The following is a 25,667-nucleotide window of genomic DNA, read 5'->3' as shown; positions in this document are numbered from 1 at the left end:
TAATTAAAAAGTTTCCATTTTAGGATTAATATCTTATGCATTGATGGTTAATACATAATGAAAGAAAAATGGCATTTTATTTTTTACCTTTTATGGTTTTCTTATCTGATTATCGCAGCAGTTCTTATGTTCGGGCACGGTTTCTTGTTATCTAGAAAAACCTTGAGTGATGTAACAGAATGTAGTCCTCTTAGCGAGATAAGCTGTGAAGATGGTGGTATGATAACTAAGGAATATTGCAACGATGATTTAAAAATTAAGCATGTGTCTTCTAACATTGGCGCGTTCTTGGCGTGCGCCCCTAAGCGCAATAAGGTAGTTCTGATACTGGTTGATGCTCTAAGATATGATTTTACTGAATATGATGAGAGAATAGAGAAGCCTTTATATTATCAGAACCGATTACCAATTATTCAGGGAATATTAAAACAGCATCCAGAACGGGCAAGGTTGTATCGTTTCATGGCAGATCCTCCTACAACTACTCTTCAAAGAGTTAAAGCTTTAGTCACAGGTTCTTTACCTACATTTGTTGATGCTAGTTCTAATTTTGCGGCTATGGAATTACAAGAAGATAACTTAATTGATCAGGTATCATAGTTATATTTGTAGAAATTTGTCATATATTTTGAACAGCTTGTTAAGAAGTTTTTTTTATAGGTAGTAATGAGTGGGGGTAAGGCTGTTCTCCTAGGAGATGACACATGGTCTAGATTAATGCCTAAAAGGTGGCTGCGATCACATGCTTTGTATTCATTTCACACTTGGGACCTTGATACTGTAGACAACGGTAAATAATTTTATATTCTTATACTCACAAATTTCATAAAAATTCATAATTTATCATATTTTATGGTGTTTTATTTCATTTATTGACTAACATGTGACTAACAAACTTTTTTCACAAAAAAAATTCTATCTGGAAGGAGCTCTGATAATAAAAATGTCAAATTCAATTTTCAGAAGTTGATTCCAAAATATATGATGAGCTTAAAAAGAAGGATTGGGACTTGCTGGTCGCCCATTACCTTGGAGTGGATCATGCTGGACATAGATATGGTCCAAACCATCCAGAGATGGCAAGAAAGTTAAAGGAAACTAATAATAGATTACAAAAAATCATTGAAATGCTACCTCCAGATGTGCTACTCTGTGTCATTGGTGATCATGGAATGACAGAATCAGGTATGTATATTTTATAGTAATCCAAAATCAAAATAACCGAAGAGCTCTTTGTGCTGAATCTCTGACAATTTTCAAAACATAAGCAGTTTTGTTCACATAGCTATGTAACATAAGCTATACTTTTACAGTGGGTTTCTGAGACCAAAATTCCCTGTTTAAGATATATATCTTTGTTTTGTCAAAAGTAATGACAGGGATGACAACATTTTTACACAGAGATATTGGTGTCCGAAACCGAAACGTAATCACCACACGGTATCTCAAAATTTCTACAAAATAACTAAAATAATAACCTCTATTTTCTTAATTTTAGTTGTTGCTTTGAAATTAAATTAAATTTAATCATATAATCTTAAAAATTTTCTATATAAAATTTCTTATACTGTTTTAGACTCACAAGAATGGAATGATTCGGATGGTAGGTACATGTAGTTCATGGTTCAAATTTGTAGAACAGCTTCTATGCATAATGCTTTAAGATATTTAAATATATTAAAGAAAATTTTCTTCCTATGTGTGTGATTCTAAAGCAATAAAAATAATAGCATGCTTAGAATTATATTTTGTCATTATGAAATGCATGTATGGTTCGAAATTCATAAATTATATCGAAATATTAACTATGACAATTATCATAGTTACGTTTTTATTAAAATGATAGATTAGTTTGCCCAAAATTTACCTGTTTATTACCAAATACAAATATTACAAAATTCTTCTTGCAAAATAACTAAATACCTTTAAGAGCTTACACATTTTTGTTTTGAAATGAAAGTAGTAGATAAAAATTAATTGAGTAGTGAATGATTTGATCACTGAATGATATAAAAGCTCTTAAGTTCACTTTAATCTCTTTCAGGTGACCATGGAGGTGAAAGTAGAGCTGAGCGGACGGCAGCAATGTTTGTATACAGAGTTTCCGGTCTTGGTGATGAAGGTGCACTGTCTGTGGGAAAAGAGGTGCAACAGACAGACCTAGCACCCACTTTAAGCGCGGCTCTAGGTCGCCCGCCACCTGCACCGTCTCTAGGAAATATCTTATTCTCAGTATTACCTAAAATGTCAAAATCAATTACTTTATTACACCTAAGTAATAATTTGAAACAAGTGAGTGTAATTCAAATATTATTAAATCTTTTATTTTTAAAAGTTGTCAACTTTTTTGGTCTTATATTTTTTTATGTTGGTACAATTTTTTTAACATTAATATTTTTATTTTAGGTTACTAAGTACCTAATTAGGTATGGTGAGGAATCTCAACAGGTATCGTTAGATAAATTAGCGCATCTGATAAATGCGACCAGGGACCAAATAGAAAAAGCTGCCAATGTCGAAACAGACATAGACTTACAAAATTATGTTTCAGATGTTAGGTATGCATCTATAATCTACTATATTGGAGAATGTTCTAGCAAAATTTTACTATGATTATTATTTTTAAATCTATTACTTAACTTACTTGTCTTTATTTGTTTTAGGAACTTAATGGAGAATATCCGTAGTACATTTAGAGAAGTTTGGGTGGAATTTGATTCACTATCAATGCTCAGAGCACTGCTTTTGTTGCTGTTAGCTATTTTCTTCAATTGGCTTATTACTGAAGGTGTTCCATTCGAAAGTATATCTAATATATTCGCCAGTTCATTTGTTCCGACTGGTCTGATATCATTGGCGGTTTGTACCGCTGTGTGTTATACTGCCTATTATTTTAGTTACCTCGAAGATCTTGAACATTCAATAATTTTGAGCACCGGTTTAATTTCTGGTGGTTTAACTTGTATGCTAGTTATTATGCACTGGGATGGTATCACTCAGCGCTGGTATGAAGGCAGATCGAGTTTCTATGAGAGGTTCTCGAGAGCCGCTTTAGTGGCTTCTGCAGTTATTCTAGTATCGAACAGTTATGTGATAGAAGAGGGCGCTAGTTTATCGTATTTAGCCTTATCTGCATTGGGGCTGCTTTCTTGGAATATAGGTAATGTTAAAGCGGTTGTGTGTTGGGCGCTTTGTGGCGTGACTTTAGCTCTGAGTCGGTCGTACCGAGGTTGCAGGGAGGAGCAGGGGGACTGCTGGACGGCGGGGGAGGGCGCGCCGACGGGGCAGGCGTCGCGGGCTGCGCTAGTGTTGGCCCTAGGCTCGGTAGCGGCCACTGTCGCGATTACTCGGAGGCATGTAGGCTGGCGGGGTTACGGTATAACTTTAGGAGGTGTGCTGGTTTGTGCGCATTGGGCCGTCGGGTGGGGGGCGCTCGGATCACCCGCACAGTCTAAACTAATGGCGAAGTTGGCGTGGCTGGTTGTAGTAGTGATGTTCATATTATTGTGGAAGAGAGATGGACGCGGCGCTACAATACCGTTGATGGTTCTAGGCTTAGTGCTATATCTAGCTAATGTGTTGGTATTAGGTGCTAGCTACGCGCCTGCAGCAGCTTTAGCTCTTCTATCTGGGTTCCTGACTTTGAATATTGTTTCATGGATGAAGACCGATAGTGCATCCAAATTCTGTGAGTAGCCTTTTTATTGGAGTGATTTTAAATAACGCTACGTTTGTTTAAGAATAAACATGATTATATTTATTTAATGTTTTCAGCATTAAGTTCTCGTTGCAACTCTTGCGTGGCATGTCTATGGGCTTTACTGGCCTGCTATAACTTCTATGGTACGGGGCACCACGCTACCCTGGGTCATATAAGATGGGCGCCGGTGTTCCACGCAGGGGATCCCAATTACATATCAATCGGTCCGCTCATTACTGTCGTACTTACATCGCTTCATCTCTTTGGTAAGGCTTTACTCGACTTCAATCTAACGTCTCAAATAAGTAAACAAAGCAATCAAATATGGTCCTTTTCAATTCTTATATTATTCTTCGGCTGACCTTTAACTGCTTAGTGGCCGTTCTACTGCGAAGTTAGAAAAAAATACGGTATCATATGTGTTTCTAGGTATGCCGTTCATGTTTGGTGCGACGGTGCCGCTACTCCTGTTATGGGGTCGTAATGGCGTCTCTACTTTAGGATCTCGCACACAAATGGCGGCTGTATTTTCTTTGTGTCTCAAATTTGCACTTTGTTTTGCAATAAGGGTAAGTACACTGCATCTAAATATGTTTTACGTTGAATTAATTGAAAAAAAAACTATGATTCAAAGGTGGAAACCTCATTTGTACAATGCTAAAGTAAATTTATATTAAGGAACAATTATTTTTTTACAAGGTTTTCGTGTGCGCGTTATCAGCGACTATTCACTGCCGTCACCTTATAATATGGGGGGTGTTCACACCGAAATTGTTGTTCGAAAGCGGCGCGTGCGCAGCTGCTTTCTTAGGTACGGTGCTCGGCGCAACGCTCACCGCTTGGCATTTACCACCACATCAACGTAACAGTTGACATAAACGCATCAGACAGGATACTTCTTAATTATTGAAAAAAAAAATTGGGACTGTTAAAAATGTTACTTTATATAGGTTCTAGATGGTAGGAAAGTTAATGCATTTTTTTGTTATATTTTCAAGTATTATTTTTTATTGGGAGACCCGTTGCATTTTTTTTGGTTATGTTTAAGCGAGAAACCACTTAAATTTGATTTTAGAGTTAGAATTAAAAGATAGATAAATATAGTATTTAATAACCTAAGAATTGTGTTCATCAACATTAGTTGTATAGATTTGAGAACAAAAAACTATACACAAAATGAATGCCTACCTCAGTCTATCTAATGTTATAATTTAATAAGAGCACTGGGTAGTTTAAATAATGCCCAGTTATACATTATTCCAGTCCATTAGTCCAGTGGGTTTACATATGAACTGTAGTAATTCAGCGCTGGATTCGATTACTGGACTTGAAAAATGAAAATTGGGGCTTGACTTGAAAAATGTGTAAAAAATAATTCTGGTCTTTTTGAAAATATATTCTAGGTATAAAACTATCATAATAAAATTGTCCAATATACCAATAGATCAAGTAGTTCATATTAATTCTAAGATTTAAAAGTTATGTATTATTTTTATTGGTACTGCCAAAAAATTGTTAGGCTTGAAGATGTTTATATTTTTGCCTGTTTTTTACTTTTTATAAATACAAATAAATTCGATAATTGTTAAAATTACAAGATTGACGAATACTGCCATATTTTGTTGTTGACCAACCAGTATTAATTAATAAATTGGGATATTTAATAAATTTCTTGATGTTTTGTTTTAAAACCTTGTAAAATAACATTACTGTCAAATAGGGCAAAAGGCAATTCAAAATTATAAAATAATCGCTGTAGAATTAAAAAAGAAATAGTAACCTATGTGTACTTTACAGCCTACATCATAGATCTGCGCCAATCTTTTTTCTTTGACAACCGTTGAGCCGTTGGAGATAACTTCAAACATCCGTCGATCATTCTAAACTTTCGCAATATTAGTAAGTAATAGTAAATGATTTCAGGGATCGAGGGATCAATTAAAATAGATACTTGATAGTAGGCTTAAAGCATAATCTTAATTTTGGAAAATTCAAATAAAACAAAACAATGAAACATAATTAATTTAATTACAGTAAATATGGAATATATTAAATTTATTTAAATTTTTTTATATAATACTATTAATGCTGATGTCTTAGAGCTGTGTAAATGACACTACAAAATAATCTGCTATAGAGCAAGGAATATCTTTTTTTTTATCAGAATGCTACACTGTATAAGATTTATAGCCCACAGATTTATTGAACCCAGGCACCTAAATATTAAACTAGAAAATCTATGAACATGTAAATTTTATGATATTAAATATGTGATGAGTAAATATACAAAAAATACATACTTTTCGCATAACAATCAGAGGGCCTAGCACATTTACGATAACGAAAACATCGTTACGTCATCGAAAAAACGTCAAAATTTGTATGAGATTTGTTGCTATACTTTTTCGCCCGTTAAGCTAGTGCATACCATCCTATCACATAGCTATTTACTATGAAGTGGGTTTGTGGTCAAGCACTACTTTATTCAATATAAAAAAGGGCGATGCACAAATTTGATACAACTTTTGTCACTTATGTTACGAGAACGCTCTCACGAATATAGTGCTAGGACCTCTGAAGGATATGACATTTGACCTTTCATTCAGGAAATATTTGTTATATGATAAGCCACTTGAATATATAAAATACTTTTTTCTGTATTATGTACACTAGCATCAATGATTATGTAAATATATTGACGATGTATACCACAAATATTGAATTGCAGTTTATGGTAGCTAAAGCTTTGTGACAATTTTTAAAGTGCCTTTGGGGGCACATATGGTTTAAGCAAATATTCTGAGAAAGAATTAACAGCTGCTGCACCTCTAACTTCCTTATCAAGTAACGGTAGTTTTGTTACATGAAAATCTTCATATAAATCAGTAATTTGCTCTAAATATTTCTCCTGTACTTTATGCCTAGCTGCGCATAGTTCACAAGGAGCCGACGTTCTAAGTAGTAACTGATTTACGATAATATTATGTGTGTCTATACCACAACGGGTAAGTTCTTGCACCAAACGTTCAGTTTCATACAGTGACAAAAATTCTGCAATACAAACACATACAAAAGTTGTCTGGTTGGGATCCTTGAACTGAGCATTTACTTGTCGTATTATAGACAACATTTCATCCATTTTGTTGCTGAACATGTCTGCATTTAATTCTGCAAGACCAAATAATGTTGCAGCCTGGTTCATAAAAGGAGCCACCTATGAAAGTAAAACATACATTGAAATAACATGAATAATTTTTCTCAGTTCAGGAGTTTCATTACTACTTATTGTCACCTTACCTTAGACTTCAGTCGCATCAATTTGCCGAGACCTTTTTCTACAACCTGTGGGAAGGAGAGGAGACGCAGGGTGTGTCCTGTAGGTGCAGTATCAAATACAACCGCGCTGAAGTTCATTCCCTTCACTAGCTTCATAACCTAAACAAATATTCTCTTAACCAACCTGCCCTCAACCTTATGGTGATTTGCAATAAAAATAACAAGTGTTTTAACATCACATATCTCCATAAAGGCAGCACAAGTAAAGACTAACAAGGATCTTATGGTAGTTTTTTGGTACCGCGATTTTGCTAACTTTTGTTAATTGTGTATAAACACATTTGATTTCATGACTCAATCAGAGTCTATTTTAAAATATAAATAAATCTGTCATCATTAAAGTACTCTTTGACATGTCTACATTATGTATGTTACCTCAGCATAACTCATAGCTTCATCTATACCAGGGAATGCTCCTACTATCTCTTGCATTACACCTTTACCTAGCTTCATTGCCTCAGTTTCACCTTCAAAGTACTCTTCTGGTAATTCAGTTAATCCCACATTGGGGTCAATTTCCATTGCAAATAAATTGTCAAATCCTTTCACTTTAGTTGGTACCTGTTACAATCATTTTCAGAAGTTATAAGATAATTTAATTTTGTCCTAACATAATTACATAGTATATTCATTATGAAACACTGCGAATAACTAAAAAAATTGATTCACTTTAGTAAAAGCTAATATCAAACACAAACAAACATTTGCAGGTCGTATTTGAATTCAATGAACAAAAAATAAGCACTGATACAGTCGTAAATAAGGTACCTTTGAAAATTTTTGATCAAATGCATCTGAAATGTTGTGAGCCGGGTCAGTGGAAATAATTAGCACAGACTCTCGAACCTTGGACAACTGAACGGCTAAACTACAACTGCAAAAACAAACATTTGATTTAGTTAAAACAACTTTTTACTGCTACTTTGGTTATTGACATAAACTTTTCACTTGCCTGCACGTCGTTTTTCCTACGCCTCCTTTTCCGCCGACAAATATCCATCGCAATGATTTTTGATCTATTATATTGCGCAAAGAAGGCTCTAGAGGTTCCAAATCTTTACCGTCTTCCATGGTAAAAATATGTTAATTAAAAACACAAAAAAGATTTTGGATTTATCGTAAATATGTCGCGTCACGTCAAAATCGCGAACCAAAGAGTGAGAACGACAAGGTCTTTTTTGTACGGTACCAAAGAGAAACGGAATAATTTGTCGATCATCAAATTGTAATTTTATAAAAGAAAAAACCTTTGCGACATTTATCTGTAATGGTAACCATGTAATTTTGATACATTTTAATCTGAATATTTTTCAAAGGTATCGCATTGTTATGGTGCGACTTGAAATCATTACAAAACAAAGAAGTTTTACTTTCGATAAATCTCTGTTTATGAACAATGGCTAAAAGCAAACTGTCAAATTCTGCGTCAAATTCTGTCAATTTGCAATTGTTCATTGTTTTACTTTTATCCAGTTTGATCATCCAATGTATTTTAAACCAATTAATAATTATTATGAACAAAATGTATAATTATTTTTACAGCAACAATGTTCTTTCGATTCATGCGTGGCCGCTTTACCTTCAAAATTTATTTCCTATTAACTTTAATCGCATTACTTACAATTTTTGCGTATATATTTCCCCATTTTAAATTATATCCAATTGCACCAGTTACTGTTCCTCCCAATGGTTTACAATCCCGAACGACTCGACACTTGTCTAAACTATTAACTGTGGTGTTTCGCCAATTCGAAGAGTTTGAAAATGATATCGCGGATAGTGTGCAATCTTTCGTTTCTGCATTTCCTAACATGCCTGTGGTCATATTGTGTCAAGGTATACAGTATCCTCCCTTTCAGTTCTCAGCTACGAATGAAACTTTGCGTAACGTCAAGATTGTACCTTTAGAATTTCGTTTGAAGGCATCACCTCATGAACTTAATCCTTTGACTTATTTGAATACTGAATATGTGCTAATTGTTCCTGATTCGACAAGAGTATCTCGTCGTGTACTGCAACAGATGGCGATAGCTGCCACAACCTTTCCTTCTCAGGGTATAGCTGTAGGTGTGACTAATTCTCGACTAATTTGCCAGAAGGTAAAATGGAATTATGTTGATTGGACATTACAATATATTAAGGATTCGGGGAAACTATGTGACGCGATAAATGGCCAGCATGTTCTGTTGTTAAAAACATCTCTTTTGAAAACACTCCCACAGCCATTTGCATTACCTTTCCCAGAATCTTTGTATTTACAAACAACTGTACGAAACATAAAGGTAATTATCATAAACACCTTATTTCTCCACTTAATTGTGTATGAATTGTAAATACCAAATTCAGATAAAAAAAGACTTTATTAAAATAATTTTCAGATTCAAATTGTTGATGGTAAATTTGGTGCTGGTAGAAGCGTCCTAAAATCACCAGCAGCTAAACAAAAAGCTACAAAAATTGCGAGGGAAGCAAGAATCAGTCTTTATAAACAACTTGGTGTTAAGATGGTGATTAGAGAGGATAGTAGAGTGCATTGGTTTGGTTGTAAAAGGGATACACAGGTATATCATTTTTTGAACAAGAAGAGTTGAATTATTAGAAAAACCTATTTGATTTTCTTGGTAGAGGTATAGAGCAGAATTATATTTAAAAATACTTGGTGACTTATTGTTAAAGAAGCATTCAAATTTTTAAATTAAGGGGTGCCCAAGCTCATTCCCTAATATTGCATTAGATGCTAAGGATTATATATTTTGAAGAAAATCTTTAATGTACACTACAAAAACATATTGGTATTGCCTTGGCTCCCTAACTGGTAGACCTGACTCGAGCCAAGATAACAGTGACAAATGAGCATTAATAAACATTCTGTTAGAAATGAAAAAAAAATTCCTATTAGATTATTCAAGAGAAGTCCAATTCCTCAGCAATTAATATAAATCTGTTATATTTACAGCGATGCTTCCCATCAGTACAAGGGACTCCATCATACATACTGTCTGGACGAAACACGCCGCCTTGCTGTCGCAGAAACATTCGTAGGACCGCTACGCATGTGCTACGTACTTTGCTACAGGCAGGTGTACGTTGTTGGCTTGAGACTACATCTTTATTAGGAGCTGTTGTGAGGTAAAATACAATTACAGTACAATTTTTATAATATTAAAGTGATAGCATTTTTTTAAATAATTTAATTTGTAAAAATATTTACAGGGCCGATATTCTTCCGTGGGCAGAATATGCTGAAATAGGCATCCACGCTTCTGACGTTTCTCGCGTATCCTTGTTACAAAGAGGAGGTGCGGATTCAGAAGGTTTTATTTGGGAGAGAGCAACCAAAGGTCATTACTATAGAGTGGCATACTCAGCAACTAATAGTATTTATGCATTGGTGCTGCCTTTTACGGCTAAGAATGGTACAATGTGGCCTGCTGATTGGGTCATGGCTCATCAGAAAGAATTCCCTGAAAGACATCTACATCCACTAGCACAGGTTTGTCACATATCATCATCATCAGCCCATTGTACATCCCCACTGAGGGGCTCGAAGCCTACCCTAAATTAGCTAACCATGCTAGACCTGTGGGGGTTGACTTCACACATGTATCCTTGAATTTCTTCTCAGATATGAGCATGTTGTATCACTTTGTTTAAATAAATAAATAACATAGGATTAATGTATATATAAATTGAAAATTGAAAACCACATTGGTACCTGGTGGGATTGGAACCAAGCACCTGCAGGTTACAAGTCAAGTCTTTAAGCCCTGAGCCACATAGCTGTCTATAAATTAAGAGTGCGAGTAAGAGTTGGTTACCTTTACGCACATCTTATCATCTTAACAATGTTTTCCTTCACCGTAAGAAAGTTGCTAGCGGGAATGGAACCCAGCACCTATGAGCAATGGTTCATAATTCCACAACTAATACTGAATGTTCTCCATGATTCACAGATACAATTTGGAGGTCACCAAGCACCTGCGCCTAACGACGCTCGTGCATTTTTGGATTTGAAACTTGGCAACTCCGCAGTTGAGAAATGTAACAAACTTGGTCCAAAGTTTCTGTATCCATAAACTATGTAATTTCATATTATGGATAAGAACTTTGTTATATAAAACTTTACGTACCTGTTCTATACATAGCAATGTTATAGATGCTTATATATTTATATTTATTGTATACATTAATTTGATAGATGTTTCTAATTCATATGTTCCAGCTTCAGGCATATAAAAAGTAAATTTATATGAAAATTTATAGATATTAAGCTTTGCTCTAGTCTTTTGTGTCTTTGAAATAAGATTTATTAATTATTCTTTTAATTTAAACATAGTTAAAAGCGATTTTTATATTGTAATTTGTTTGCTTAGTTTTATTTTATGCTTTTTACTATGACTTTTGCTTCATGCTTAAAAAAGCTATGCAGCTAGTGACAGTATAAATATTTCTGAGTGACTAACCATGGGTTTCTGAGACCAAAATATCTTTATCCCTGTCTTTCATCTTTGTCAAAAAAGAGATAACAATATGTTTTAAACAGAGATTTAAGTCTCACAAACCAACGGTTACTATAATTTAAAATTGAGCACAAATATTATATTTAACTTAGTAATTTGTCCTATTTCTGATAAATGTTGCTTTTATTTTATTCCTATTTTAGAATAGTAATTCTATGATCTCGTAAACTAGTCTACTAGTGAAGTATTTAGCTGATAAGATGTAATACTATGTGTTTCCACTGACACAAAACATGTTTTTCTACATGTTTTCGTTAGTGGAAACATATGGATAGTTAATAAGCAATATGGTCATTGAAAATGACATGTTTTGTTTTCAAGAGTTTATTCAATATATAGACAGATATTTAAAAAAATATAATGCTGTTATATAATGTATTTTTTACATATAAAAATCATAGATTATTTTTTATAGTATTGATATCTTTTTTTGTATTATTTATTATTTAATAATATTTTATCAAGCATTAAGCAATTATGTATGTAATGTCGAATAAATTAGTGCTTGAGTGGGTTCTCTAGATGAAAACAATAAGTGAAATCATTTTAATATTTATATATTAAGTTAAAAAATGAGTTAATGAATACATCAAGTTATTCAACTTCTTGTCAACTTCAACACAAAAATCGTGAATTCCTTTATATATGCATAATTTTATAACCAAATATTTTGTATGCATTTCTCCTTTACCTATATGTGTGATTAAAAAATCTTGTGCAATATAATTTTTAATGCTTTATTAGATTAATAAATAAAAACAACGCTATAAAAATCAAATGTTTTATTTTATGTTAATATTAAATGTAAATATTAACTAAATTTAATCATCCTCAAACTTTTCGTCGACAACTCCAGGTGTGAACGGCGGGTCTCGAACTAAAGTTAATAGTTTGTCTAGTTTCATTATCTGTAACGAAAAATATTACGATTGGTCCCGACTCTTGAAAGTCTTGTACAAAACATAAGATTTCGGCCGTGAAAACCTACGGTTACAAACTGTTAGCTCTGATAAACAAATATGAAATTGAAACAAAAATGAATTTTATCATTATTTCTATTATTTTGACGTAATGCATTGCAATCTATTTTGAATAAATGTTAGCGCCATCTTTGGAATAATTTGAAAGAAAAAAATGGCACAGTCATAATCGCTATACAAAAATAAGACAATATTCATATTTCAAAAGCATTTTATAAAAAAGTCTTAAAATTTAAAAACCGTTAAAAATACGACACAAAGCTTCTACATTACCTGCAAAGTCCTTTGGTCAGTGGATAGAGCTTTCTTTGGTGGTTTTACCATAACTCGCAAATTGGGCGATAATTTTAATACATGGCATGTGCCCCTAAAAATAAGTAAAATGATTTATGTAAAATAACAAGAAAAAGATATTTCCAACATTGCCCCCAGAGAGATTTGAACTCTCGACCCCTGGTTTACAAGACCAGTGCTCTAACCCCTGAGCTATGGAGGCTTATGAAAGTTAGTCAAAATAGTATATCAATATTTTATCAATATTTCAACACTTCTTGTAAATGTTTATAATTTATTAGTACGATTAAACAAACTTTGTTTCTATTAAGAAAACTTACTTCGTATCGCCACACACAATGACGGGCAGTTTTGGATTAAAATCAAGCCTCGTCAATTTCTTCGTCTTCTTGGATACAACAGCTTGCACGCAAATCGGTCGGTATTTGTTCACGTTCAGATCGAATACATACACCTGCACAAATATACTTGTTATTGTAAACAAGAACCGGCTAAGTACATTGCAACGGAACGGACATGCATAATGAAAGGTCATGGTCGGACAACTGAATTACTCTGACCTCTATGGACACGTATATATCTTTAAAGGTTAGTGACTTATTATAAGCGAAATTTTGTGCACCGAATAAGGTATCTATAGGTTATATATCTATGGTAGACGGAATAAATACCTTCCCGTCAGCGGTGCAGGCGGCAAACACAGTGCTGGAGTAAGGCGCCCATTTGACGTCGCCCACCGGTGAGCCCAGCTCAAACATGAATAGTGGCTCTCTGTAATTATAAACACATTTTTATTAAGCATAATAAAACTATATAGTAAAAAATCATTAATTATGGATTAAATTAATTTTTATATTTTTCGTTTTTCAAACGTAAGTCGTGTTTTTATATTCAATTCGACAGTATTATCGTATATCGTATAAGCGTAGAATCTCTGGAGAGTGCGTCAGTTAATGTGTGCTTTTAAAATATTTTATGTTACATTCATTATCCTTTATCGTCCTGGGAACATGCACACGAAAAATGCACATTTAATAAACGTAATAAAGATTTTATATACCTAGAATATCAACATGAAATATACATTAATACAAAATCTATTACTACGATTGAAATATAGCATCGGAGGTGACTTCATCTAAGAAACTCAAAAAAAATTTAAACTCACTGTTTTAATGAGTGTATTTTGGATACTCCTGATTAATGCTAAGAGCGGTTTTGACTTACGTTAAGTAAACGTGAAAAAATGTTAATCATCTTACTCGCGACCATCTTCCCATATCTTGACCCTCCAATCTCCCGAGCAGGAGGCGTATATCGAGTTGTTGAAGTAATTATAGTTGATGCGATATACAGGCATGTGGTGAGCCTGGCAGGAGCGCACATAGCTGCGGTTGTACTTGAGCGAGCACGTGTGAATCGCGCCGTCCTCCGTGCCCACCAGAAAGATGTCTGCCTTCTCCGGATGGAAGCAGATACAGCTGCCACAACCTGGTCGCACGCAAGGAACACATTAGTAACAAACAAAAATAGTCCTGCGACTTCAAGTGTGCAGGTTGAACGTTTTTTTGAGTTCATTAGACCCACGCGGCAAGTTCTCGGTCAATAATGGACGGACGCCGCGCGGTCAAATCTTGCAAAAGTGAACTTATGCGAAAAGGCGAATAACCGGACTCGTGGGTCCTTTAAGTTTTCGCTGGCACTGCCGTGATTGCCGCTCGGGGCTAGTCGCCTAGTGGTAAAGGGGTCTTACTATTAACAGCGATGAGGGTGCCGTCGGGTCCGGGCACGGGGGCGGCGGGAGCGCGTAGCTCTATGATGGTGGTGGCACGCAGCTCGCCCGGCATCACCGCCCACTGCACTACGCGCCCGTCACCCGACACAGAGAAGAAAGACGCCTCGCCGTCAATTAACCGCGCACCCCAACGAACCTGTCGTGAATTACGGTCTCAAAACCAAGGTCAAGAACTAGACCTAGACGTATTACATCAATTAATTTACAAAAATAACAATAATTTCTTACATCGCCAATAGTCAGTTATAAATTAAATTATGTCGCAACTTGCTTATTGCACACTGTCTTTTGTTCATAGCATTGGAATATATTTAATGTTTTCAACGTTAGTAAAAAGAAATATTTAAAAAGTTTGAAATAAAATTAAAAGCAGTAACAAAGAATCTGTATATATTTGTTCAAACAAATCGAATTGCAAGAATGAATTGTGGAAACCGCAATCAGAATACTTCCAACGATTGAAAGCAAAGTACTTAAATAAATCAGAATAATACAAAAGTCGGGGATGTGGTTTGCTCGGTCACCTATCACACCGCATCCTTGCCACAATTAAATGTGGTTTTTATACTTTTTTCACTAAAATATAAGAAGCATATAATGGCACAGAATCTTCACTCAAAAAGAAATACTAAGATGAATTGAAGACACCGACAAGTAAATCGAAACCGACTTACCTCCCATACAATGTTACTGTGCTTGTCCCGGACAGAGTCGGACTTATATTGGTAGGACGACTCGAGGGACAGCTGGGCGTTGTACACACATACGTTGCCATCATAACACCCTGTATAAAACATCACAGAACTGTACAATTTCTTAATTTTTCCACTAATATTACGCTATATTGACATTTTTCTAGAATACCTACGATACATTTTAGGTTAGGTTAGAGTAGAATACCTGATATTATTACGACAATTATAATAGTTTCGCCGTACTTAAAAAAACGCCATTTCATTTTTTTTAAATAGTAATTTGACTTAAACTTTAATTAACATTTGCTTGTAACATATTTTATAAATTCACGAATTTAATTTATAACTGTAGAATTTGATGTTAAAATGACTATAGGATATATATAATATTATTTTTTTTTATCTTAAATTCAAAGTATCTAGTTATATTTGTTATGTACATACCAACACAGATGAGATAAGGCGTCTCCGTATACACGTCAATGCAGATGATCGGCGACTCGGTGATGACTGCGTACTCGGGGTACGCGGGGTTCTTGATACTGTATAAACATACGCACCCCTCCTTCTGCTGTTTGGTAAAGTCCACTGGAAATAATTACCATAAATATTGTACTATGTACCTAAATAAAATATCGTCAAGTTTCTTAAAACAAAAGTTAAACTTCGCACTAAAAGTCTGATTCTGAGCGAGACAGTCAAACGGCGGAAGCCTGCAACGTTAAGTTGCTGACAAGGTTAATGAAAGTATACTAGAAAATCTCACAGGAGCCGTAAGCAACAGCGAACAAGTCCTGATAATGAGGATTCCATTGCATGTCGCAGACTGCGTGGCTGCGCATCGGCTCGAACTGAAACCGCCACAGCGGCAGCAACGAGCCCATGCCCTCGCGGAACTCATCCGACGGATCGTCCCAGTAACGGTAGTCTTGAGCTGAACCCAAACAAATAAGACATATTTGGTACTATATCATTGCATTAGAAGACAACTATGTAAAGAAAAACATAACATGTGTAAAAGTATAACAAGACACATAAACAAAAGAGAAGCAAAAAATTAAGCCGTTAAGTCATGTTAGCTGAACTAATAAGACTTCCAGAGACTTTAGGATAAAGTATATGAAGGGGTTTACTAACTTGGCTGGTGACTCCAACTCTCAAAGAGTTGGAAAAAGATCTTGAACGGCACGTTAAAGAGTGTAATTATGGAATTATTGTCTCACCAATATCGTCGTATATGTTCTGGTTGACGAGGCGCTCGAGTATGGCCCACGCCTCGCGAATGCGCTGTGCCAAATGTTCGTCGTGGATTTGCTGAGCGGATTTGGCATGCTTCTCTTTTTTCTTACGAAGCTATAACCACGGCAAAGAACAACATTTTATAAGTTAATCAAATAAAAAAATTATGAGGACTAGAAAATATGCATGGGGTGACTATTAAAATCATGGAATAAATACCCTTTTCGGTTTTTCTTCTTCCTTTTCGCGCATTTTCCTTGCGTAATCTTCTTGGTAGAAGTCGAATATGATGCACTGAAGAGCGGTCGAACCGAAGTTAGCTCTCGGCGGCGGAACCGTTTGCGTTTCGACGGACTAATAAATATTAAGTTATACGATTCAATTAAATACATAGTAGTGTGACCTGTTTTCCTACAATTTTGCGACTAGCGTATACTTTTTATACAATTTTGGGGTCATTAGAGAATTCGGATTACTACTATCTCCTCTCAAAATACTTACTATTTCTTAGCAAAACGCCTAGAACTTTAATGTTACTGGCAATCACCAAAGAAGTGAGATATTTGAACCGTGGATAAATAACTTACGCGACGAGGAAAGTTGTACGTGAGAGCAGCTCGTTCGCAAAAGTTGAACTGGTTGGCCAGCTTCCTGACTCGCGGCTTTACTACAATAACTTCCTCTTCAACAGTCTCTGGTTCTACAAGCATAATAATACAATAGCATTATTACTTCTTATATATGTATCTCTCGTTCTATGTAAAGAGGTCGTTGTAATACATCCAATAGTTGAGAGCCACTATTGGAAATTGGCCGTCAGCTCAGCAAACGTTTACCGGTATTGTGCGAAGCGAAAGAGAAGTTTTATTGCCAAATTTTGGCCACTCTATGATTGTTCCATAGTTACTGCTCGCAGACTACACTTTCTTCTTTCCATTCATAATTTCCCCTGCATTATCATAGAGGTTAGGACTTTTCTTTTAAATTAGCAATTAGCATTGTTAATAGACCTAACAGCTGTTCACGTTAAAGGACCTTTTAAGTTATATAATAATAAAAAATGAAATCTTACTCTCTTCCGGTTCCGGTTCCGGTTCCTGGACTTCTTCATTTGCAACTTCCTGTTCATCCTGCACGTCTGGCTCTGGCGGAGGTTCTGCTGCTTCTGGAACTTCTTCTTCAGCTGGACCCTCCTCTAGTGGAATCAGCTAATTATTAACCCGGTACGGAATATTGTTTTTTGGTACGTTGATATGAAACGTTACAGTAATTTAAGATATTAAATCAGTCTGTGTGCATTCTTAAAGATGTAGGTGTCAGCATGATTAACACATGTATTATCTTTACCTCACCCCCTTGCGAAAACTTATTGAAATGTATAAAGGAAATGTATCATACCTTCTGGTTTTGCTTCTTCAACGGGCGGTGGTTCCGCTTCCGGTTCCTCTTCCTCTTCTTCTTCAGCGGCAGCTTTCTTAACTTTAGCTCGTTTTGGACCCGCGTCGTCGAAACCAACCATACCTTAAATGATTACTATTATTAAAATACGACCCAATGTATAGATCGTATAGGTTTAGGTTGACTCGTCGGGATCAAATGTGCCAACTCATGCGGCGGGTACTTTTATGTATATTCCTTTTCATGCTCAGTCATTTCACTGGGCAATTGAAACTAAGAACAAATTTGTTGCCTGTTAATTTAATTAACAATGATGTGCTTACCATAACCGGCAGCAATTTGAGCCTTTGCCTCATCAGAGTCTTTTCGTATCGCAGTGCCTTGGTACACGTATAGTGGGTAGGCTTTACCAAATGCTGGTTTGGGCTTCATTATGAACTTGCCTTGACCGTAGTGATATGCCACCTCTACTGGCACCCATTGTGGATTTATTGTTGTCAATATACGACCAACTTCTTCATCAAGTTCCTAAAAATTACATTAAAAGAATCATAATTTATTTGCCAATAACTAATACTCGTCGTAAGTTATTTTATTTTTATCAAGAATGTTTTAGGTGTGGGTTGTAAGACCGTTATTATGTGTCGTCGAGCGCGGAATGTATATTTGTAAGGTAAATAACAGTACTTACAGCCTCCGGAACGAAATCCTGATCATCTGGCTTGATGAGTACGCGTGGCTTGAGCCATTCCAACGCTTCATCGTCTGCAAGATTAGCCCGCGATTTAGACGCGTCCTTCTGCTACATTAAAAATAACAACAAATATAAAAATGAGTTAGTTTTATCACAATAAAAAATAATTCTACCTACATCTAAACGCTGCAATGTCTTTGCGATGAGCAACTTATCATCGTCTTTATTTAGCGCGCGTTTAACCATAGCTTTTAGCATTTTTTTTTCTTAAACTATAATACGAAAGCACAGGACCGCAGCAAAACAGGTACTGTAGTTGTCTAATGTAAGTACTTCAGTGATTTACGAGAAAATATTCTAGACATTTGCATATTTATTTGATGACAGGTCTTTATTGGCGAGGATCATGTAACATGGCCGTAAATATTACGAGGCATTTTAACTAAGCGAAGCAAGCGTAAACAAATTATAAAGGGCTGGTGCGTGCCGCAAGCTGGTTTTAACAAATTTATTCAATTACGTATCTGTAACTTAACCGAATATAAAGAAGAATCGGGAGTACTCGATGTAGAATCAATTGACATTATTTAATTTACTATTTAAATTATTAATTAACTTTATTTCTTTTATTTTAAAATAAATTCCACCGTTATCGTCGATTTATTCGAATAACAAAACGAACAACTTTCTCTATAGTCGCGGACAAAGTAGTTTCAGAAACTGCACTGGATTGGTTTTGAGAATTACCATAGTGTTAATGCAGTACGGATGGCGCGAAACTTTTCTATTAAGTTACTAATAGTTTAAAAAATACTAGCTACAAAAAACGTATTTATAAAACTCTACGATAAAAACCGCAATAAAACATATTCAGTCATAGAAAATTAAATAAAAACTCTTAAATTTAAAGTCATAATTGCGCCACAACAGAAAACATTGTTATCTGTGTTTTCCAGAATGTGATCAAATTTGCAATAACATCTAATATAAATGTATGATAATAATTAACATATTTTTAAATGGCGTCGAAAAAGTGAACATTCTCAATTCGTATGTATTATATGGAATTATACCAAGACCTTGATTTCTTTAATTTTTTAATTTATTAATCTTCTTTTGCAGACTGTACTGCGACTTCCCTTAGCGGGCGTGTCACCAAGCTCTAATTAGTATCCGTGTCTGGCGGTAGCTAGCACTGAGGCGACACAGCACCGAGTAGTGACGTCACAGTGTGCCTACATTCAAATTAGCCCGACTTATCACAAACGTTTGCCATTTCGATCCCGGCCTTTCTTGATATACAATGTAGTAGCCACACTTGAAAATGGGCAAGACTTAAGATGTTCAAACATAAATTCACCGCTTAATTAGGTAAGTCTAATGTGACATTTTAATAAAAATAAAAATAAAATTGGAGTGTCTGTCTATAATAAAAAACAATCGATGAAATAAAAACAAATTCTTATCACGTATCAACTATTAACTGTTAATTTTCAACTGTTTTATTTTTCCAAAATCATCAAAAAATTAAATCTTACCTATAATTTACAATTACGTATATACTCCATTCAATTTTCACATAAAATCATACAAAAAATTATTCACAATAAACTATACGACGTCATTTTGTTTATAGCTATTTCCACGGCCGAGACATAATTCTGAGTAGAATACACTGTCAAATGTATTCAGAAACGGAACATCGAAGCATCAGAAAGCACTAAACAAGGTTATGATCACTTTCCTGCTATAACAACGTTAAAGTCGCGTGACGTTAGCACAATGCAAGAGCTTAGGTCAATGCAAAACCATGATATAACATTGTTTTCATTAATATAATAACTAGGTCAGTAATTTGTGAGCTAAATATTTTGTATTAAATTCCTACGACCTATTACATAGTGACTTGAAGCTCTAATAATGTTTGTATAAATTTTATATACTAGTTGGTAAAAAATGCCTAGTATCTTTATTATAATATAAAAGTAGGATTCATTTTTTTAATCCGGTATTTACAAAGACGACTTCAAAGTGTATGAATAAGGGGCTACGTTGATCATATTAAAGCTTTGAACAAATATAAACAATTTATGCGACAGCTTAAAGCTTAAAGGTGACACTAAAGTCTAATAATATTCAAAACCGCAACAAGAAATGATATCAAAAGCGTACTATTATCTTTTTGAATTTGACAATATCTACAGATGAAAACACGTATAGCTTTTTATACAGCGATAAATTTCCTAAAAACACTACGCAGAGTAAACAGGATCACGAAGCTTGGCTTCACCATATCAATACCTGAAATTAACAATTTGATATGCTCACGCCAATGCCAAAAATAAAATGTTGACGTACACAATTCACAAGATATTTACATAATGCACTGCTAAACCTTTACTCACTCTAAACCTTTTCAGGATCAACCCTATAGATTTCTCCGTGGATTTGCTTCGCCAGATGTCTGGCAATCTAACCGGCTTACTCATTCCTTGTGGACTAGGGATGGGAATCTAAATCAGTTGTTATTTCAGAATATTAAAAATAATTCGTAAACAAAATATTTTGTGACCAACACCATATATAGACAGCACAAGTATTTGCACATAATAGTTACGCCAGCGAGTAAAAATATGATTGATTACTGCAGTGCTAAACATCTGCATTAAGTTATAAGTTTGCGCATATTTGCCGTGTCTATTAATTTAGTATCTCATCAACAGTTTTAAAGTAGTGTATCAAGATTTAGTTTTGTAACTTATCTACAGTTGTAAGCGTCAATAGCCTAATGGTTAAGGGTACGGATTTCCGATCACGAAGTCGGGGATTCGAATCCCGCCATTCGACTATTGTCGTAAACCATATCCTAGCACAAGCATAGAGCTTAGTTGGAATGATACAAAAAATTTCAAAAAAAATCTGCTAATATTTTAACAAAAAAAAACTTATCTACAGTAAAGCTATAAAATATAATACGAATAAACACATTTATTAAATTTTATGAAATATTCATATCCAATATAAGGAAAATAATTATCTATATATAAATTTAATTTGTCATCGTATTCATGTAAGTTTTTGTAATAAATTTTGTTCAATATTGAAATATTTTCCTGTATCATTTATAATATTAAATGTGACGAAATTAACACAAGTTATGGTGAATAAGTGAAGTAAAGAGAAGTGATACATCAAAATATGTGTAAAAGAGATTTGTGTAATTACGTAATAATTTAACTACAGCTTAGTGTAATGTTAAGTTGTACATTGGATTTCCACAGCCATTCCACTTGTATTAAAACATATATTTAACCTGTTTTTTTCAAAGGAATTGAAAGGGATAGATTACAATTGTTTAGACAATGGAAATCCATAGTTAGATATGAACTGTGGGTTTTATTTATATTTGTACGTGTGGGTGTGTGGTGATGCGTTGCTGTGATATGTGAGTTACGACAATAACTAAGTTAGTTATTTATAGTTAAGTTAGGAGATTATCCTCTTATTATATATATCTTGAATTTGAATTCATATATATTTTAGTCAATTGCAATACTTTTTGGATGCTTTTAATTATCGCAATAATTTATTTATTCATACTTGATATAAATACTTATAAGTTAAATAATCTAGCAAAGTTATTATACAGTTTCGTGTTGATATTTTAAGAGTAACTTTGTAAGAATTCATATATCTTATTTGATTTATATGTTTTATTTTTTTATTTTTGTAATAATTATTTTAAACATCAATACAATCATAACAGTTTTATGTAATATTAACAAGAAATCGTACCTTCTTTGGAGCCATACCAAACCTCTAAAGTATCAAATGAGGCACATAATTGCGAATAAACGATAAATCTTGCAAAATACTATGTCAGAAAACAATTTTTACAGAAATTGACAAAGGTATTTGACAAAATATCTTTGTTGTGAATTACTAGTGCGCGCGCAGAGATCGGTTGCCATGGTAACAGAGGGAGACTCCCCTAGGACCTTGGTTTTCATCCCGAGGAATAACGCGTAGGTTTCGTACGTCACTCGGCTCCTAGTCGATATTAGTGATAGCGGTCGGAAAAATAAATTTTATTACGATATTTGGATACGTTTAAATGTAAGTAAGAATATTTTATAATCTATATCTTTCTTAATAATGTTTGTGATGATTATTCTATTTGATATCGTTTGTTATTTGGTGAGTAGTCGAACTACGTTGTAAAGGTTACAAGCAATCGATCGTCATGCAGTTATCTAATAAGGGTTAATAGAGACATGTGGCTGGTTGTTACCGATAAGATTATGTTAGATTCAAAAGTACCTTTGTTAACGCTGAATATAATTGACATTTTAACTGTTTTTCTTCATATTATAACATTTTCTTCTTGTATCCAAAAATATATTTATTTATGCTTGAATTACATATCAAAACATGCATTAATTTAATATCTACGTCGGAAATGCAAATTATTCTATGTATACTAGTAGTTAGTTGACAGTTATGCGTTTGTTTTTAAGCTTGCGATATCAATATTATTCAATTAGCGAATATCTTTTTTTTTTATAAAAATATTAATCTTCATTCATCATAACTAGAAATTATATTTACGTGTTTTAATCTGTTCACATATAACGCTAGTCAATTATTATTATAAAGTGCATATGAGTTCTATAAATTAAGTAATGTATTAAAAAAAATAGCTTTTTATCAAACTACATAAACTAGTAAAAACCTCATTGTAACAAGGTTCAAAGTCATTTTATGGAGAGGTATTTGAGACAGATGCTCTCCATGTAGAACTTTGTAATATCATTTAATTTGTCTTTTTTTCAGTAGAGGTCGGTTCAAATAAATCCATCAAGCTGGCGGGCAACGTGGAGATCCGCGTGGGGCTGTTGGTGCCCTTGCAGCTGGAGCGCGAGGATAGCGGCATTGACAGCGAGGATGCCGCCTGCGTGCCCGGCATGCGCTTCCCTGAAGCCAACAACGTAAGCCTCGAAAATACGTATATAGTGATATTAAAGCATTACGGTGGCTCCTTAGTTCGCTGACAATGTGAATTCGTAACAGTCGCGACTTTAAAGTTTGAATATTATGTTACCTCGTATCTACTGTAGACGTGCGTTCGCATTAAAATGAGCATATGAAGCCTTTTGAAGCTAACACATAACACATTCCATACGCATGAATTAAATATTTAGATTTGTGGATATAAAAACATGGATCATTCTTAATTTTCAGTTTGTGGACTCGAGCAGCAGCGATGACGAATTTATTATGGATGCGATTCGCGACGAAAGGAATAATGCGGTACGAATTTTCTTCAATTTAACTTTAACTATTTTACGTTTCCTAACGGCGAACCAGTTCAATAAAACCACTACGCCTGTATTACCCTCCCAAGACTTAAAAGTATGTTATCAATAAGATATTCTTGTTGTAAGTACGATACAATTAAAATGATTGTTACTGTATAATTACAGAAGCACATCCAAGACGCTTGGATGGATTTCGTCGGGATGGATTACCCAATGGTGCCGTTGGTGCGACGGGAAATTGCTGTCGACTCTCAGTCGGTTGACCGCAGCAGTCCTGACAGGTCGTCCCCACTGTATGAAGTCGAACTCACTGCTTCCGATGAAGATGACGACACGTCCAACGTGGAAGTTGTTATACCGATAAATAATCAACAGCGCAAGAAGGTATCAACTACAGAAATATTATTACAAATCTTTTTCGACATAATCTGCTGTCTACCTAATCGTCTCCCACTGTCGTAAATCGTGATACAACATCCCGCAGCACTAACCTATACATGGATAGGCTATATCCGTGGTATTTTGTATCTATTTGATCTTCGTCATTTTGACTCTGACAGTTGCGATTGATAGCGGTGTTGGGGATTCACACTAATAATAGAGATAGTATTAACAATCAAGAACTTCAGAAAAGCTGTCATTTCCAAGCAATAGCCTATCCATTTATAGAGATCAGTTCTCCGTAGAGAAAGTCACATTCGATTAATAATTTCCACAAAATGTGGTGATATGTAAACAAATAAATACTTGTCAAGCAAGTGATAGATAGAGATGTCACTTCTATACATTTTTGACTTCTTTATTAACCATCCCGATAATTCAATGTTACTAAGACGAAGGTTTGTCTCTGCGTTTCTACTTTGTCATTTTGAAAGTTGTAAATAACAACTTAAGTACTTAATATCTTTTTACTTTGTACTAAAGTTCCAAAAAATGTTTAAAAAATGTTTATAAGTGGTCATGTGTTCGATGAGTGTGCATGATTATATACAAAACTTAATATTATTAAACGTCTGAATATTTTTGACAAAATAGTAGTTTGTGGGCATTATCTTTAGTTCAGTTATCTATTATTTAAATTATTATTGATTAATATATTGTTACTTTTGTAAAAATTAATTATGTCAGGGTAAAGTTTACTTAAAGATTACTTATATTTTAACGACATTTAGAAATTAAATTCTATCTCCTATATAACTATTAATTAATATAAAAATATGGAATTGCTCTCGCATTTAACTCTGAATTAGAAGCATTTCTTCTTTTTTATTTATATTTCATGTACAACATTAATGTCAAGCACATGTTAGAAGTATTTGGCCTATTGACAAAAATATAGGCCTAAAGTCATTTTGATCGACATTTACATTTTGCATTTTGTTTATATACATTCTGTTAAATATGGTTTTGTTAAATATAATGTATTATTTCGCCGACGTCACTTAAAATCAGGCGGGATTGAGGTCAAGTACAATTAAAAAAAAAGTTAGTTTATTTCTGTCTTCTTAATTACGGTCAATTAGAAGTGTTGTTCCATGGAAAAAAGATAAATCAAGTCAATGAGATTGATTGAAAACTTTTATATGCAATCTTATCATCATCCTCATCAGCTCACTATACGTCCTCACCGAGGGGCTCGGAGCCCAACCTAAGTTAGGGGTGATTAGGCCATTGTCAACCACGCTGGCCCAATACGGG

At 34.4% G+C, this 25,667-nt stretch overlaps 5 protein-coding genes and 1 non-coding gene across 10 annotated transcripts; 3 read left to right on the top strand and 3 right to left on the bottom strand.

The window, feature by feature from the left end:
- Positions 1–6: 6 nt before the first annotated feature.
- PIG-O (phosphatidylinositol glycan anchor biosynthesis class O) lies at positions 7–4,673 on the top strand. 2 transcript variants are annotated; one of them, XM_013307682.1, is made up of 10 exons: positions 7–591; positions 661–790; positions 964–1,185; positions 1,577–1,603; positions 2,045–2,292; positions 2,407–2,558; positions 2,664–3,688; positions 3,775–3,966; positions 4,130–4,269; positions 4,400–4,673. In XM_013307682.1, exons 1-10 carry the CDS (start codon positions 58–60, stop codon positions 4,571–4,573), a joined length of 2,844 nt encoding a protein of 947 aa, XP_013163136.1. In that variant the 5' UTR covers positions 7–57; the 3' UTR covers positions 4,574–4,673. The 2 variants fall into 2 exon arrangements, with proteins under 2 accessions (XP_013163136.1, XP_013163137.1); XM_013307683.1 differs by lacking the exon at positions 1,577–1,603.
- Positions 4,674–6,133: 1,460 nt separating this feature from the next.
- LOC106114370 (ATPase ASNA1 homolog) lies at positions 6,134–8,214 on the bottom strand. Of its 2 annotated transcripts, XM_013307546.1 has the most exons (5): positions 7,989–8,213; positions 7,805–7,910; positions 7,412–7,597; positions 6,998–7,135; positions 6,134–6,914 (listed from the first exon to the last, which is right to left on the bottom strand). In XM_013307546.1, the coding sequence occupies exons 1-5, from the start codon at positions 8,105–8,107 to the stop codon at positions 6,459–6,461; spliced, it is 1,005 nt and encodes a 334-aa protein (XP_013163000.1). In that variant the 5' UTR covers positions 8,108–8,213; the 3' UTR covers positions 6,134–6,458. The 2 variants fall into 2 exon arrangements, with proteins under 2 accessions (XP_013163000.1, XP_013163001.1); XM_013307547.1 differs by lacking the exon at positions 7,412–7,597 and having other exon boundaries at positions 7,989–8,214.
- A 270-nt stretch (positions 8,215–8,484) lies between these two features.
- Positions 8,485–11,916, top strand: LOC106114368 (fukutin-related protein). The gene is made up of 5 exons (XM_013307545.1): positions 8,485–9,318; positions 9,415–9,597; positions 9,993–10,165; positions 10,250–10,529; positions 10,990–11,916. The coding sequence occupies exons 1-5, from the start codon at positions 8,584–8,586 to the stop codon at positions 11,110–11,112; spliced, it is 1,494 nt and encodes a 497-aa protein (XP_013162999.1). The 5' UTR covers positions 8,485–8,583; the 3' UTR covers positions 11,113–11,916.
- A 450-nt stretch (positions 11,917–12,366) lies between these two features.
- On the bottom strand, positions 12,367–22,550 carry LOC106114543 (dynein intermediate chain 2, ciliary). Its single transcript, XM_013307802.1, has 17 exons — positions 22,447–22,550; positions 18,649–18,759; positions 18,281–18,485; positions 17,958–18,080; positions 17,632–17,754; positions 17,147–17,259; positions 16,779–16,913; positions 16,544–16,673; positions 16,087–16,254; positions 15,765–15,908; positions 15,300–15,409; positions 14,584–14,761; positions 14,093–14,321; positions 13,502–13,601; positions 13,151–13,284; positions 12,810–12,903; positions 12,367–12,464 (listed from the first exon to the last, which is right to left on the bottom strand). The coding sequence occupies exons 1-17, from the start codon at positions 22,459–22,461 to the stop codon at positions 12,378–12,380; spliced, it is 2,199 nt and encodes a 732-aa protein (XP_013163256.1). The 5' UTR covers positions 22,462–22,550; the 3' UTR covers positions 12,367–12,377.
- On the bottom strand, positions 12,960–13,032 carry TRNAT-UGU (transfer RNA threonine (anticodon UGU)). Its single transcript has one exon. It is a non-coding gene; the product is annotated as a tRNA-Thr (tRNA).
- Positions 22,004–24,814, top strand: LOC106114544 (uncharacterized). 3 transcript variants are annotated; one of them, XM_013307804.1, is made up of 4 exons: positions 22,004–22,096; positions 23,485–23,639; positions 23,893–23,961; positions 24,135–24,814. In XM_013307804.1, exons 2-4 carry the CDS (start codon positions 23,616–23,618, stop codon positions 24,429–24,431), a joined length of 390 nt encoding a protein of 129 aa, XP_013163258.1. In that variant the 5' UTR covers positions 22,004–22,096; positions 23,485–23,615; the 3' UTR covers positions 24,432–24,814. The 3 variants fall into 3 exon arrangements, with proteins under 3 accessions (XP_013163258.1, XP_013163257.1, XP_013163259.1); XM_013307803.1 differs by lacking the exon at positions 22,004–22,096 and adding an exon at positions 22,690–22,767; XM_013307805.1 differs by lacking the exon at positions 22,004–22,096 and adding an exon at positions 22,698–22,767 and having other exon boundaries at positions 23,488–23,639.
- The last annotated feature ends 853 nt before the right edge of the window (positions 24,815–25,667 follow it).

This window comes from Papilio xuthus, unplaced genomic scaffold (assembly GCF_000836235.2).
Source record: "Papilio xuthus unplaced genomic scaffold, Pxut_1.1 DF828142.1, whole genome shotgun sequence".
NCBI classification, from domain to species: domain Eukaryota; kingdom Metazoa; phylum Arthropoda; class Insecta; order Lepidoptera; family Papilionidae; genus Papilio; species Papilio xuthus.
This window is presented reverse-complemented; position numbering and strand designations above follow the sequence as displayed.